The sequence below is a fragment of the Nothoprocta perdicaria genome, unplaced genomic scaffold (assembly GCF_003342845.1).
Source record: "Nothoprocta perdicaria isolate Ctin4 unplaced genomic scaffold, notPer1 scaffold_269, whole genome shotgun sequence".
In the NCBI taxonomy this organism is placed as follows: Eukaryota; Metazoa; Chordata; class Aves; order Tinamiformes; family Tinamidae; genus Nothoprocta; species Nothoprocta perdicaria.
The window spans coordinates 379708-396714 of NW_020455498.1; the positions used below are offsets into that span (position 1 = coordinate 379708).

A 17007-nucleotide genomic window follows, 5' to 3' on the forward strand; every position below is an offset into this window, starting at 1 on the left:
GTTTTAAATCACACTCTTTCAGTTGATTACAAAGGTACCTCTGCAGCCCTAAGTCGTACAGCCCTCCAAACAAATTCATCATTGTTGTAGTCCCAGTGATTCGAGCAGCAATGCTAGGAATGAATGTACTTCTTGGTCTTACTCAGATGAGCATGTCCCATTTAGACTACGCATTCCATTTTTATTACAGCTGCAGCTTTTTTCATTACTTTCTGTGCTGAAATCATTGCCTCATTTTGTGAACCACCAATTGCTATCTGGACACGGCAAAATATAAACCAACGTAGCACACACAACCAGAGAAGGACAAGACAGCAGGAAGGAAGGAGCAGCAAACTTTATGCAGTCCTTGAAACTTTTGTGCTTCATCAGCCAAGGCGGGAAGTGACAGCGCACGAAAGTTCTCTTCCAACATCAATGAGTCTTTCATGTTTTACATATTTTAATATCCGGGACGCCACTTTTYAGCAGAATATTAAACAAGAATAAATACCAGTGCCGAAGGGCAGAAGTCTGATCAAACCTTACAGACATGACAGCCTTGGCATTTTCAAACTTTAGTTTTGTCTTTTAGAACAAAACAAAATACTCTTTAAAAAAGTCATTTAAAACAAAGAAGCCAAACAAGTCACTGCTAAGAATCAGGCTTTTCTTAACCTCAGTACTGCTAACTTCTTCACACTTGCTGATGTTAAACAGAAAAGATCTGTAAACACTACGAAATCCAAGATCTTCTGCCATTATGCAATATAATGGAAGAGTCAATTCACAATTTTGTCTCACACTCTTCAACACTGCTTTTTTTTTTTTTTTTTTTTTTTTTTTTTTTAGGTCCCCTATATCTACTACATTACAAAAGTACAGAATATTTTCCATATGTTGGAATACAGAAAGAGTTAATTGACAGATAATGCTACTTGTACTTTAATTTGGCTCCAGCTACAAAGATCGAGTATCTGCACTGCAGTACTTTTGGTCAGCCCATTTAGCATAATAGTAACACTAGAACTTTCAATTCCACGTAAAAATCTTAAATCATACTACGAAAAAAAAGAAATGCATCAGCAGTACAGTTAAACACAAGCATAGCTCAGTGGCAGATCTGTAGGAACAGCATTATTGCTGCTATTAATAACGACACTGGCTTACACCATGGGCAATGTTCTCCAGCACTGACCGTACAACTTCAGTATGAGGTGCTAAAAAGATCAGCCTCTGCATTAAGTGAGTTTATTTTGCAATAAGCTAAAATCTCAATTGATTTTGCAGCCTTTGGAATTTCCACAGACTTCCCTGGCAATGAAGTAACATTAAATTTTAAATGAATTTCTCTAAATTACTTATTAGAGAGAGAGAATAGCACTCCAATACTTCAACTGCACTTTGGCATGTGCAATTACTTTATCACAACGCTTCCATATAGAGTTCAGATAAGAATGATGTACAGATGATTCATTTCAACCTGGCTGGTTTAGTACTGTAAAAAGACAGCAATATTTTATATATGTTAACTTCAATTATTGTGGCAAGTACGCTTTGATAGACTATGCAAGTGTCATGCTGAATGATTTACCTACCTTTTCTGTGATGTAGAAATTGGAACTATCAGCATGCTGCAGTGCATATTGATCATGATTTGCAAGAGACCACCTTGGAAACATAGAAATAAAATAAAAATCACAAAAGGAAATCTTAAAATAATAATAATAATTCCTATATTCTTTGCATAGCTGGTCTTGACTAAGATCAAATAAGTGTGTGTCCTGTCCATGAGTTTCAAGTTTATTTCTATACTGAATTTATATGCTGAAGCATAGGCTGTAATGAGCTGCAGAGTTTAAAAAAGAAACCAAAAAGCATGCTGATAAAAGATACATGTAAGCATAGATACAGCACACAAACAAGATACTTTCCCACTTCCATATCTCTAACTGAAATTCCTGAACTTGTCCTTGGTCAGCCAGAACTAAAGAACATAAATATATTTCTTCAAAGACTTTTTTTTTAATGAAAAAAAAAAAAAGAAAAGGAAAAAAGAAAAGAAAAAAAGAGAGGAACAAAACAGATATTCTACTTGAGTATTTCAGTGCCCCAGGTCAAAAAAAAAGTTCATTATGCTATTAGTTCCAGATCTGAAAAAGAAATAAGTTTTTAATAATTTTTGCTTGCAATAGGCAAGATTATTAAATCACTGAAACAGATAGAATTCATTTACAGTATTGGGATTCTATACTAACTTAGGTAATAAAATCCTAACGTGATTGTAACATGAATTTAACATTGTAACTCATGAAATAGCATCTAATTCAGCTGTAATTGAAGGACCTGAATTAGTTTCTCTTCTCTGATAGCACTCTTTTAAAAGGGCATTAATTTGCAAATATTAACATACTTAATTTAAGGCAAGATAATTTGGCTGGTCAATTATTAGTTCATACTGAGGACAGAACTTGTGTTTAACATTTCAGTTCCATGTGAGCAGCCAAACGGGAGCTGCTTGCAATATTTGCTGGGCTCAGGACCTGGAAATTGAAGCAACAGTCACGGCAAGGGGTTTCTTAACCTCTGAACCACAGGCACCACAAGGGCAAAGTGAGTGGATAAATCTCATCTCTGTGCTGAATAAAACTCATCTCTGTTTATTTCTGCAGCAAAAAGTCTAAGTGAACCACTCACATATAAGAGAGATGATTTCAGGACCCCCATTTTATAAGCATCTCACACACACAAATTAAAAATTTGAAGATAAAGCAGTCTAATAATTTAGGAAGCTAATCACTAGCCATTAAGGAGATTTACATTTTCTTCACAATAACCATTATCCCCCAGCTGGTTTAATAACTCAAAGTAGAGCATCTAATACCTAATGTCCAACAGAACTTACCCATCACAGACTTCTTTTATTATTGAGGACAGTGGCTTTTTCTGATCAAAGGAAAAAAAAAATGTATCAGCGAATTGGAACAACCCTGAATTGTTAAAATGTTTCCAAAAGCAGTGATTACGAACAACAAAACAAAACAGCAGTCTTTCATTTTCTATTTAATATATCGTCATTATATAAATTCATATAAATTCGTTTTCCTTGCTGGCATTGAGATTTTATTCCAATATTCTGGCCAGCAGGTGTATAAAGACTGAAAACAATGATATGCAATTATGATTTTTTTTTCCAAATTTGGCATTCCCAGTCATTTCTGTCAATTTTTAATGCATACAGCATCAATTTAACTTGCAGAGGGAATAGAGAGKGGCAGCAGAGAATCTTTAGTGTACACTGCGTCCTATTATGCAACAGAAAAAGAAAATTCAAATATCAACATCAGCATTTTCCTGGAACGACACCCCAAGCAACAAGATACTCTGTTTTGGGGGTTTTTTTGCAAGCTTCTTTTCCTGCTGCCAGGTAATAGTCACACATTACCAAAAAACACACTCCCCCAAAGATGCCCGTGCAGCTCCCCACTGCGAAAGCACCAGCTGAAAAGTGTTAGGATTCCAGATGCCTCAGTTCTGCTTTACTCTCTGCATCTGCAAGCACTTGGACCGACTGAAAACAGTTCTAGTTTGTGTCCCAAAATAGAAGGTSCAGTCTCACCCGGCAGTGTCACAACACACTGAACATTGCTATAAATAGAGGTCACACACATGACACATGAGCACCCACAGAAGAGGAGTGATCAGGGCTGTGATCAGCAGCACAGAGTCCAGCTGGAGGCCTGTGGTTAGCGGTGTCCCCCAGGGGTCGGTCCTCAGCCCAGACCTGCTCAGTTTATTCATCAACGACCTGGATGACGGATGTCCCCTCAGCAAGTTTGCTGATGATACCAAACTGGGAGGAGTAGCYGATAGCCCTGAGGGCTGCACCGCCATCCAGAGGGACCTGGACAGACTGGGCGGCGAGAAATCTCCTGAAGTTCAACAAGTACAGGGTCCTGCACTTGGGGAGGAATAACCCCGGACACCAGTACTGGCTGAAGACTGACCTTCTGGAGAGCAGCCCCGCAGGAAGGGACCTGGGCATCACAGTGGACAACAAGTTGTCCATGAGGCAGCAGGGTGTCCTGGTGGCCAAGAAGGCCAATGGGATCCTGGGCTGCATTAAGAAGAGCAGCTCCAGCAGGTTGAGAGAGGTGATCGTCCCCCTCTACTCAGCCCTAGTGAGGCCACATCTGGAGACTGTGTCCAGTTCTCGGCTCCCCAGTACAAGAGGGATGTGGAGTTGCTGAAGAGTCCGGCGCAGGGCTACAAGGATGATCAGGGGCCTGGAACATCCGCCCTGTGAGCAAAGGCTGAGAGAGCCGGGCCTGTTCAGCCTGGAGAAGGGAAGGCTGAGGGGGGACCTGATCAGCGTGTATAAATACCTCAAGGGAGGCAGTGAGGAGGAGGGGGCGGCCTCTTTTCAGTGGTGGCCACTGACAGAACTAGAGGAAACGGCCACAAGCTGAGGCACCAAAAGTTCCACAGGAACTTAAGGAAACAYTTCTTGACAGTGAGGGTGACAGAGCCCTGGAAGAGGCTGCCCAGAGAGGTTGTGGAGTCTCCTTCTCTGGAGATCTTCCACATCTGCTTCGACGCAGCCCTGTGCCACGTGCTCTAGGTGACCCTGTGTGTGCAGGGGTGTTGGACTAGATGACCTCTGAAAGTCCCTTCCAACCTTAAGCATTCTATGAGTGCGAAGAAAAAACAAATACATCTCGACTCCAAGCTTGGATGAAGCTGTAGGGCAAGAGGCAACAGAGAACAGCTCCCTTTCAGATGGCTACTGGGCTTTTCCATCACTCCTGTCACAGGTGACTGCTCGGAGCACTACCTGGAGCTGCTGCTTCTCAGAAGCTCCCCCAGATGACCCAAGCAGAGCAAGAGCCTCAGCTCTACTTTCAGCAAGCAGAGCTAACCGAGTTCCTTAAGGAAGAAAAGAGAACAAAATACATAAAGGCATAAATCAACTCTGCTCCCAAAAGAAGCAGTCTCCCTTCAATGACTACAGATTTTTAAAAAATGATGTTGGGAAAGTGACAGGGCAGCAAAAGAACTTTGGGGCAGGGCACGCTGTGGGGAGGGAGAAATTATTTTTCACTTGGATTTGTTGCTTGAACCGCCTCACAGCACAGAGAGGAATCCAGAGACGCTAATAGGAGCTGCCAGGTCAGGTATAAGRAGGGATTTTGGATATCAATAACCAAGTCAAGTAAGGGAGTTTAGAACAAGCAAAATGTAACACAAGACGACCTGAATCACATGTGAATTAAAGCATATGCTGAAAGGAGCTGTCCCGTCCCCCCTTGCCATGACTCCCCGGCCCACGTTTCCACCCTTCCTCTTGCAGTGCCATTCCTGCTTGCATGCAAGCACACATATGAGTTGCACCAAGAAATTCAATCAAAATAAAAACTGATCTAGCAAAAATGAAAGGAAAAAAAACATTTTTCCATTGGCTCTATTTTCTCATCTGACTCATTGCGCGCCTAAAGGAACAGCAAATGCTGCAGTGACAGAGAAGGGGCAGGAAAGGCGAGCGGTGGGTCCTCTCCGCAGCAGCCAAGAGGCACCTTCACGGCAGCTTCGCTCTCCTCCGTGCTCCCCAGCTGGGCTGTGACGCTCCCCAGGCAGCAGAGCCGAGGAACGGGAGCAAAAGCTCCCCAGGCAGCAGAGCCGAGGAAGGAAGCGCCTTCCACCTGCCCAGGTTTTCAGCCTCATCAGCTCCTCGGCCTGCTTTGCTGTGGCATTTGCAGGGCTGCTCTGACCCCACTGCCCTCCTCTCCCAAGGGCATTTCTAGCTCTAAGCACTTCCTCCCCTTCCACACTCATCGAGAAGCAGACACGCCAGGAGAGTAAATCACATCTCCTTACTGCAAAGGGATAAAAAAAGGAAAGAAAAAGCRGTAAGACCTCTAAGCTGTTTAAGGCAACCTATTTAGGTGATCCCAAGACTCTCTCTGCCCCTCAAGGGAAAGGAAGCCCCCGAAGCAGGAGCAGGAGCTTGCCGGGCTCCTGGCCAGATGCCACCCAACAAACGTACAGCTCTGCATGTGGCCTCCCGTTCCCTTCTTCGGATSCTAGCACGGATCCTTCCCCTCTATTCACCTATTTTGACAAAACTTGTATCTGGGATTTTAGGTCCTTTTTTAAAGGTAAATTGAGACTAGCTAACATTAAAAATAAACCAGGGATGAAAAAGCGTAACAGCCTTCCCCATTCCCCGTCTTAAGGAAATTGAGGCAAAAAGACTCTGCAGCAATGCCAAATGGSAATTACAATTCAAACACTGGAAAGATCCCAGACAAGTACTTCCAGAATCAGGATTTGGTTACTTCTGAATCTTTCACTCCATCAGCTTTCAGGTCTCTTCTCAAGTTATCAATCTAATAGACATATCCCCCTTTCTTTGCCTTACTCTATGTTATTTGATATGGAAAACTTAGAAGAAAACAACAACAAAACATAAAAAGACCAAGTGGATACTGTAAATGCAGAGTTAAAAAGAAATGAAGGCAAACAAATAGTAATAATAACAATAATAAACACAGACAGCCTTTCATAGTGCTGCTTTGTCCTCCTGTGACACCACACCTACAGCACTGCAGTGACAAAGAGACTGAAGTGCAACCCAGCTCACAGCGAGAGAATGAAAGAGAAAAGAAGAAAATCCACACAAGTCCTCTGGGACGGAGGTTTGCAATTAGCCATTTGATCCYGCTGATGGGAGCTTTACAAACCAACAGAGGTGAAACAAACACCGCCGGACGCTAACAAGCTCCTGCTGCCAGCAGTGCCGGGGCCGCGTCCCGCCTGCACACAGGTCTCCGGACAAACCTGGCTGCCCTTTCACACCGGCTTGGAGGGACTGTCACCTGCAGCCAGCGCTCCAGGCTGTCAGAGGGAGGCTACTAAAGCTGGTGCCGCTGCCACCGCCGTCTCTATGAAACCACCCGGGCGGCACCAGGCAGGACGGGGCAGCGGGGCAGGATGGGGCCCAGGGGCCGCTCCTGCCGCCTTGGGGCCCCTCAGGGCACCAAGAGCAGCCCTGGGGCCCCTCGGGACACCCAGCGCGGCCTCGGTCCCTCTCCCAGGTGGCAGATGGGCCAGGCCTCGGTGCCCCTTCCCTCCCGCCACGCGCTCCGGAGCCCTGGCGAGCTGCCCTCGGGGCCCTGAGGCTGAAGGCTGCAGGAAAATCCTCAGGGCTTGGACCAACAGCGACATGACACTGCTAGCTGTTTTCTATACAGCAAAGTATCAGCGCTAGCAAATAAATAGAAGAAAATCATTTTTCTGTTGACTCCTTGAAAGAGGAGATAAAAGTCTCCTTCCATTCTCCGCACAGTAAATCCACTCTGCAGGCCTTTCAAAGACAGTAAGTTTTCTTGCTTGGCTGTAAATATCTGCCTGATGTCAAGGAGAAAAGGATTCAATGCTTTTGTTATCTCAATCCTCACACAATCACTTTTATGGAATAAAATTTTGGGTGTATTTCCATTTCTTAAAAGCAAATTCATGTTACTACTCCATGTACTTCAAAGACCTCCTTACAGCTGGACAGTCCAAAAATCTTTCCTTTTTTTTCTTTATTGAGATTAGTAGTTTGTGCTAGTGCTTTTTGTCTTTATGTCCTTCTCTGTACTAGCAGAAATGAAGTAGGTGCTTTTACACATGACAAAATGCTCATTTAACGCTTTAGCGGAGGGGAAGGGGGGGAAAAATATCTATCAAGCTGTAGTTTTAGTCCATGAAATTATGCAGACCAAAGTAAATCTTATGCTCACTGTAGAAGATGACCCCATTAGCTAACATATTGAAGCCACCTGCACTGAACAGAGTAGTTAGTATAAGGATATGTTCTGATAACAGAAATGCAGTTAAAGATGGTAACAGGTTATTACAACCTCCTGACTGCTGTAGAGCGGTGTATAATTACACATAGGGGCAACCCCATACCTGACACCAGCCATGGGCAGTGTGAGAGCTGATGCAGGAAGCATCATTACACATGCAGGAATCTCAAGCCAGTTAGGACAGGTGTTTGAAACGCTGCCTTAGTGGATCCCCAGCAACATCCAGCATGCAGTAAATATCCTGCTCCCTTTTCCCTCAGCATTTCTGCGCTTCTCTATCTGTCTCTCCTGACATCTCCAGGTGCATCATTGCACACAGGTCTCTCTCATCCCTAGTCTGCTTGAGCACTCCCCTTGGCACTCTGCAAGAGGTTGAGCAGGATTTTGTACCACTTCTCAAGTAAGAGCAGAGCCTGAAATTTCCCACTCCGGGATATTTTCTCATCACTTCAGTCCTTCCTGCGTACAACTTGTGGTCCGCAGACACAGGCACGAAAGGCCACCTTGCAAACTCACAACACGGTTTTCTTCCAGGGAAACGGTGGAATAAGCAAAAGAAGTTCAGAAAGTCCAACTTGACAAAATTAACAAAAGCCTAAGTCCAGTTCAAGCCTCAGTACACTCATCTGGGTGCATTARCCTAAGGCAAATAGAAAGTGTGTGTGCTTGTGTTTGTGGCATCTAAAGAAGATAAAAAATGTAGGTCTGGGTACAGGCCTAKGTTCTGTATGCAGTACAGATATCTTGGCTATATTATACCTGGAGCTTAGAGATAGGTTTTCTTTAAGCCAGAGGTGAATACCTTTGCTAGCAAAGGTTCATTCCTTTCTCCTGTTGTTGTTTTTGAGAATGATTGGGGATGGCAGTTTTCCTGGCTGACACCTTTCATCACAACAGAATTAATAAGAAAAGCCTTAACCCTTGCTGAAGTTGAGCCTACCACGGAGAAACAGCAGATGCAGCACATCTGTTGGAGAGCAGAAAACAGCCAGAGTGTAAAACTGAGTTCTGTTGCTAATCTGTACATCTGTCAAAAAGCCAGACTCAACACAGTAAATACACCATTCTGTCTATAATTAATGCTACCATTACGCTAATAAATCTCGCAGTGCAAAAGTCATTTTTATGGCTATTATAAAACAGAAAAAGACCTCTTTTCACCATCAGTAGAAGCTTCATCTGTTACTGTCTCACAATAACGGCTACAGAGACAGAAGCAGGACTGTTCAGAGGCGAGCRCAGCAGACACCACGACACCTGGGTCCTTGACTTACTGCTTTGCCACACATTTCTCACGGCGTAAGAGACGAGGCCTTCCCCTCGTGGGAAGAGGAAGGTATTAGGTTGCTTTGGTCTTTAGTCAGCCCAGTCTGCCTTTCCTGCTCTGAATCACCGCTGGTGACTCTCTCCACTGTCTGCAGGGSAGTATTTGCGAGACCAGGCTCATTATTGAGGCAATGGGTATCTAAAATAGGGGGAACTGGAGCTCCCTGTCTCATGGGGACTCTGGAGGGGATGATCACATAAAGAATAGGGAGAGGACCCCAATTCTTCAGCAACAACAACCGCAGGAAGGCCAAGGCTGACTCTGYGCTGCAGGACCTCGCTGGTGCAGCCAGGACCTGCGGCAGGAAACCCTCCCACCCAGGTGCTCAGGTGAGAGCCTCCCTGCGAATGCAGCTTGCTGAAGGGAGAGGGCTCTCACTGGCCAAGTGCATATCCCTGAGGCTGCCAGTGTCCATAGGCCAGCAGAAAAACTCTGCTATAAATACAGCTGCAGGGGTTCTGCAGGGCAGACAGAACTTGAGGAAAACTGTTCTTGTTCATTTCCTCCTCTTCTTCAGCTTCAGCTGCAGTTTCCTCTTGCCTACTCCTTCCCCCCTGCCAAAACATCCTCAGTCCTAAATCTGCATTTCCCTAGATACTTCACTGCCCCGGAGCGCACATGCYGAGGATGATGAAGTGACTGTAAAAGAAGGAAGTGGCATTCTTGAGTGAAATACACTGCCATTAAAACAAACAAACCCCAGCATTTTACAGAAAGCTGTTATTCAACTCCTGGTGTCTTAACAGCCAAGTCTCTCCCTGTTTCCTCAAGTGCCTTGCAAAGTACCTTGAACTGCCAAAGAAACTCCCAGGCACCAGACTCCTGAAGGCTTATAGAGCATCTGAGGGACACAGCCCGGTGGACTAGTGCATGGGGCAGCACAACACCTACTTGCATCACATACTTCTACAAAAGAGAAAAAGAAGGGCTTTAAGATGTGTTTCTTCACACAACACTATGTTACATGAACAYACTTGTTAAAACTGGTAGAAAAGTCGATAGGTGAAGGGGCCAAAAACTTGTATTGTGGGATTTTTATTGTTATTCTCTTTTGTATTACAACTTTAAAGTCCTGGAAGGAGGATATAATTTAATTGATACTTAATATTTGAGCTGGTCAGAATATGAATGAAATATCTTTTAATTAATTCAGTTGTGTGTAACCCCAGGAGCCTCATCATTATATAAATTTCCTTTAAATCACCATTTCCTTTAAATATACCAGAAGTAACGCCTAAGAGAGAAGATTCCTGCTGTTTCTTAGGGGGGATTTATTACAAATGTCTGTGCCTCCACATGCACGGGCAGATGCAACAACCTCAGTTTGCCTCATCTTAAAAACGTCCTAAGGTTGAAGGTGTAGCAAAATTCAGAGCTCCTACCAAAAGATTCTCGCTAGTGCTGTGGTGCTAATGAAAGCACAGTCAGAATTCTCCCTTCGCTCTCCTTAAAAATAGGAAAAGGACAGAATTGATTAAATGTTTCATGCCTTTTTTTACATACTATTCCTAAGCATCTTCCATGTTACAGTTCAGGAAGACAGTACTTCTGTGGGATCTATTTCAAGTGTCTCTCGATCCAACTTCCGCTTCTACAAAAATACATATAAATTAATCTTAAATGCTTTAACTGATGTTTCCTAAGAGGAAGAAAGCACAAGATGGAAAGCAAAAACATCCACCAGTCCGTATCTAAGTTTCCCCCACTTCTTTCACAACTGGTGGCCTCCCTCTACAGCTACTACATCTTCAATCCATTAAGTTTTGCTGCCTTCCTTGTATTCAAACACTGCATGTCCAAGTTTTTCCTGTTTTTTTCAGTGGGGTCTCAGCCACGCACCACAGGATGCCCATTCGCAGCCTTAAAAGCGCTGAGTGCGGTTTTGGACCAGCCTAGAGCCAGACTAATAAAACCCAATACGGGGCTCTAACGCTGCTGCATTATCCAGCGTGGCTGCCTGCCACCACAGCAGAGAACTGATGGGGACTGCTCAAAGCCTACAGGCCCCCAAGAAAGGATATCATATTTTTCCATCTCTCCCAGTAATTGAACAATGACTGGTTTATTACACTAACAGAGCGCTATGTATATACATATATATGTATATGTTAGTGCATTGAATTATATCCAACCATTAAAACATCTGGATTATTGTTTCCATGGTTATTTTTATTGCTGAAAGGCTTTTTTTTCCCCTCCTCAAAAAAAAAAGTGAGGCTTTTATTCCAACAAAGAAAATGGTTAAGTAGTGGATATCATTTTCTTTCCGGTTCTGCTAATAATCCCTGATGGTATAAAATTGAATGGATTATAAAAAAGTATTTTCACTATGATTATGCACTGGTTAGTACCTGCTCTCTAAACAATTTCTTTTTTTGTTTTGTGAAGTTGAAATACTGACCATTACCAARAAAAGAACCCATTAAGTCATAAAATGATTACTAGTCTTTGCTCAAAATCTACAAGCTGGCTTTAAATAAGTCCTGATATCAGTGAAGTGGCTCAAGGCAGCCAAGTGACAGCGAGCCTTGGGAAGAGGCCTCCACCTTTTGGCCTCACCTGCCTTGGGCCGGGTTCCTGGAGCCGCAGCGACCGACCCGCGAGGGAGCTGCCCCCTTCAAGAGCATCTCCCCAGCCTGATGGAGAGGGGCTGCTCCAGCAAAAGCAGCAGGCACCACTGGTATTGCCATGAAGCTCTTAAGGTGCAATAATACTGGAAATCTTCACAATACTCATACCAAAAAAAAAAAAGCACCAGTTACTGCAGCTACTGCAATCCTTCTGCATGACAGTTTATGTAATTTTGCAGGTTTCTGGGGGGCAGAGAGCCCTTCCCTCCTTTATCCCCTCCGCTTTTTAGAGGGTCCAAGCCCAGGGCCAGAACTAACCCTGGAGAGTGACACTTCAGGGAACAGCCCCAGTACAAACTGATACCAGAACCCCTTTCTTTTGCACTACTTGAGCAATTACGGTGTTTGCTAATACTGCACACATTTAGACTGTGATGCTAGGATGGTATCGGTATACTGTTATTACTGGTGACAGCACTTGCAAAAACCCCAGCTATTCTTATTCCACACGCCTAGCAGAACTGATAGGCCTTTTTTTTTCCTTTAATTAAGCATTTCACAAGCCCTTCTGAACCACRTTTCTCACAGCAGTTTGAGAAACACTGACCCATGGTTCCTTCCAAGTGCTGCACTGCACTTTATTAACATGAAACCACCATTTAAGAGTGCTCCTGGAAATTTTGGTCAGTGCACCAGATCTGAGAAGCAAAATATTTTTTATTATTATTATACTCACTAATGTAGAGGTTCACATCCATTAATTTCATCTAGACTAAGCGATCTGGTAGAAAAGAAAACCCAGAGGAAGAAATAACACAGCCAAGCTTCTCCACAAACTTCCTTCAGGCAGGAACTGGGTTCACCTCCAACAGCCAGGAAGTTTATCCCCAAGTTTAAACCAATCTGTCTGGAGCACACAGTGACAGGACACAGGCACAAGTGGGTTTGAATGGGATGACCTAAAACAATTCCTGCCCCCAGATACTTATCCAGTGCTTTTCCTGAATACTGCTTCCCCAGCAACAGGAACAGTAAAGCTGTAAATAAACAATAAGCAGTGTTTCTAGATAACCTAAAACTGGCACTGGTTTACTTAAAATATTACTTAAAAACTGTTGCTGAAGAGCAAGAATAAATAAATTTCTGCCTTTTGGACAGAGAGAGTGAGGAAAGCCCTGTGYCACRTGCTCTAGGTGACCCTGTGTGAGCAGGGGGGTTGGACTRGATGACCTCTGAGGTCCCTTCCMACCTTAAGCGTTCTRTGRTTCTATGATTCTATGAAAGGTGAGAGGAGGCCAGAGCCCAGGGTTTCTGTACAGAGCCCACACAGTCCCACTCACAAAGTCTTTCAGAGTTTCCAGCCTGAATGGGAGAGAGGACAGTAACAGCCGGTCATCCTGTCTCTTGCTTATTGTCCTTCATGCTGAACCACCAAAAAGGTCCCCATGCAATTTCAGCACTATCTTATTTCTACTCCTTGTCTTTTACAACAGAGGCCCTAAAGGTGGAAGATCACCCTTATTTATCAAGCTTTACTCATTATGAAACCTTTTCATTAGGGCTCAGTTTTGACCACAATATTAACATTGACAGCAAGGAGGTATGAAGGTCAAACTACACAGAGGGGRAAAAAAGCGTAGATACTGTTTTCCATATTTCCACCAGAGATTTGGGGGCAGGGGCAAACTCAAATAACAAACCCAAGACATTWCAGGACAGAGAAAGTGAATTCAGGGAAGTCCATTTCTCAAGGAGAACACAGAAAAGCACATAATGTACATTACCTTGCTCATCCTTTAAAATGAGCTGTAATAAGTACAGCAAACAGCCAGTTTAATGCGACAATGAGTCCCTACCTGAGAAGAGAGGGAGCTGTAACTAATATGCAATTTTCCCCTCCTTGTTTACAGCAGCTTTCCAGGAAGAAGCACTTGCAAAACATGAAACAGCATATTTGAGTGAATGAGAAACGCCAGCAACACGGTCTGGCTCTAGCAAAGCATTTCATTATATATTAATTGCACAGGCAAACAGTCTTCTTAACTCAGCAAGGGTAATTTTCTGTGCTGAAAGTTAAAACCATCAAGGATGAACCCAGGTCACCAATCCTGCAGAAATGTAATGCAAAGTATCATCTAAAAGAGCTTTGTGGTTCACAAAGTTGAGCTTGTATGAAAAAAAATGTGCTTGAACAGAAAATTTTCAATGCAAAACTTACTAACATTTGATGGAAAAAATACTTTCCAACTATTTCCAGGTTCAACACCTTTCAATACACCACTGTCAAATGCTGTGGCATTGCAGTGACAATTCCTTGCATTTTCTTCTCTTCATTGCTGAGCAAAATATGCACGTACACAGCAGGTGAAATGGCTTACTGTGCAAATGCAAACAGATACCTGCCACCAAGCATATATAACAGGCAACCTGAAAAACAACAATTCTTCTCTAATCGCTTACAAGGAATTTTTAGTTCTGTATTTGGAACAGCCTTGGTACACTGAAAGATAAAGAACTCAGGGTATGCTGCTGTGAGGTTTCATGTTCCTATAGTGCTGTTCTTTTAAATCTTGTTTATCTTGTTAGTAAGTGATCACAGAGGGAAGAAAAGGGTGAATCAGAGCTGTTAGGGTTTGCTGAATTGCATGTCAGGTGGTGCCTGAATGAGCAGGCCCCACCTGGAAGACGGCACCGAGCTCCGTGGCTGCGGAGTTCCGCCAGCGGGCAGGACATTTCAMCTCTCTGCCTCCCTTTCCCTTCCTCCCCGTTAGCATCTCACAGAGCACAAGCTATCCGAGGCAGGAATCATCCTCTCCACTAGAGCTCTTCGRCTAAGGAGACGCTTAAAGGGAACAGCCTGGGGAAAACTTAAATGAACCAAGAGCTGAGYTGCTCACAAGTACGTATCCCCCTGCACCGTCTCCGGACTCGCTCGGCCCCTTCTCCCACCCCATCCCAGGCAAACCCGTGGGCTTGTGTGAAGCCTTATTCAGAAGGGCTGCTCCTTGGCCATCCTCGTTTCTTGCCAGCACATCTGTGCCTGCCATGGTAGAAAGGGAAGGGATGGGGCTCCCAACCCTCACTTTGCCTCCTCCTACATCGCTGGTGAGGCTGCTCCTCGCTTTCCCAGGCTCGGCGAAGCTGCAGATCACTTGTTTTCCCTCTCAGGCTGCGTTTCAAGAGCTCTACACCACATAAGCCAGCCTTGCTCCTCCTTGTCCCCTCTAACCTTGTGTCATAAAAACAAGGTTCCACAGCAGTAGGTATTAGATAAGGTATGAGTTTTGTCTGGAGAATTACTTTAAACTCTTTTGTAAATTAAAAGCACAAACGTTCCCGGTGTTATTTTAATGCTGCTTGAAGAGAGGCTGAATAATACTTTTTCATTTTGTGCTTTCACTGGATGGCAGTGAGCTGTTGTTCGTCATGACTAACATACATCTTTCCCTGAGCACAGTGTGCACAGTGTCTACCATTTGTTATATAAGACGAAAAAAAGGAAAACATTTTTCACTCYAGGAGGCAAGAGATTTGTAACTATAAAGATATGCTCACCAAAAAACTTCGGCAAACGAAAACAGAGAACCTGGACAGGTCTGTAAATCAGCCCATAAAGTGCTAAAACCTGCAAGCAATCTTTTCCTCTACAGGGGTTTGGGCTCTGTGTGCCTAGCAGGGTGACTGCTGTTACTGCAGCCGCTCTCCGGGCCCGTTTCCCCAAAGTTTGCATGCACACACTTACGCCCCGGGGGAACCAGCCAGCARCGATACACTGCAGGAGGAAATTAGGACCCCACTTCAGGAATATGTTTTCAGCATAAATTTTAAATTTTCTGCTCACCATTAGAACTTTGTAACRTTCTCGGTCTCCAGACGGATTAGGGTCCAAGCGCTTTATCAAGCTCATCATTAACCACTTGCAAGGCCTCCTTCAATTTAAACAGTATTTACTAAAAGAGTAATTCTATGCAGGTATCATGCAGAAGGATATCAATAAGATGTTACTAAATTATGAGCAAGATGTTAAATATTAAAAAGGTTGCTTTCAATACCAATGTTTATGCCAAAAACAGTCTCAGATAAGTCCAGAGCCTAAAGCGCAGCACTTGTATAACTTAATCTGACTTCCTCCCCAAATATGTCCTACAAGGAGCTGTCAGCCCATAAATCTGCATTTGTTAGCTTCCTCACACTGTCTCAGATCAGTTTTGCTCATGTTGCATTAGGACTGACCACCTGCACCAGACTACCCATGAAATGCATCTGTATGGAAAGCACAAATTCTCCTGCTCCCGGGTACCGCTGCTCAAGTTCCCAGATCAGCCTTTGCTGCAGCCATTCAGTGATCATAGCACAAATAAAAGGCACTAGCTGCAAAGAGTGGAGCAGACTTTCCACCAAGAGCTAACAGCACTGCCACAATTTAACAGTTGAACAAACTAAGGCACGGAGACGTTAAGTGGGTCACACACGCAGCAAATACCTTATTTAAGCAACTTTAAAGAAAGGCACCCCCCGCCCCTCCAGCTGCACACATCAAAAATACTCAGCACAGAAGCAGAGGAAGAGGGTTACACCCTCCATAAAGGCACTTTTTTTCACAGCATACATACTCCCAGCAACGCAAACACCAACGCAGGCACACAGAGGAGCTCGTGTGCAGGTGGGCACCCCCGCAGGCACTTACTTGATCGATCTCCATCAACTTGGGGAAGGCCCCCGGCCATTCTATCGCCACCTTCACTATATCAGCAGGAGGGGGCATCGCGACGCTGCTGCGCTTCGGAGCCGGGAAAACTGGACACTAGGCACTGCGGAGAGCTTCCTTCATTCGCACCTGCAGGGAGGAGGGAAAAAAAAAAAAAAAGAAAAGAAAAAGAAATCACGCAGCAGTTCAGCCTGGCCGGCAGCGCTGCTGTTTCCTTCCCGATGGTTTTGCCTGGCTGGGCAGGGGCACGGCTGTCTGCGCGCGGGGGTATGTGCTCGCRCGCGGGAATCACACGTATTCCAGAAGCAAACACAGGACACGCTGCCACGGCGCTCTGCACAGCCAGGCGCTCTGCTGGGAAGATGGCTGAAGCGCTGGAATGTATGGTGAATAATAGTCATGCATTAGATTTAAATAGAGAAACTATTTTTAAATACTATTGAACACCCCRGTGGGCACAAGCAACAAACTAGAGGAAGCTCCTGCTACAGCGTCGGCTGCCGAGTCCCAGGGAACCCGACTGAATCGAGAGGGCTGGAGCTCGGGTCTCCAGAGGAGATTGCCCAGGAA

General features: G+C 44.4%; 1 protein-coding gene across 2 annotated transcripts in view; it reads right to left on the reverse strand.

Annotated features, from left to right (window-relative positions):
• Window positions 1-16561, reverse strand: part of ELMO1 (engulfment and cell motility 1) — a 241407-nt gene extending 224846 nt beyond the window's left edge. Inside the window, exons 1-3 of one of the 2 annotated variants that reach the window (XM_026040820.1) lie at window positions 16417-16561; window positions 2885-2925; window positions 1578-1650 (exon numbers count right to left, since the gene is read on the reverse strand). In XM_026040820.1, coding sequence (XP_025896605.1) covers window positions 1578-1650; window positions 2885-2925; window positions 16417-16494 — 192 coding nt within the window. In that variant the 5' untranslated portion in view covers window positions 16495-16561. The remainder of the gene's footprint in view (window positions 1-1577; window positions 1651-2884; window positions 2926-16416) is intronic. The other variant, XM_026040821.1, reaches the window with a different exon arrangement.
• Between the last annotated feature and the right edge of the window lie 446 nt (window positions 16562-17007).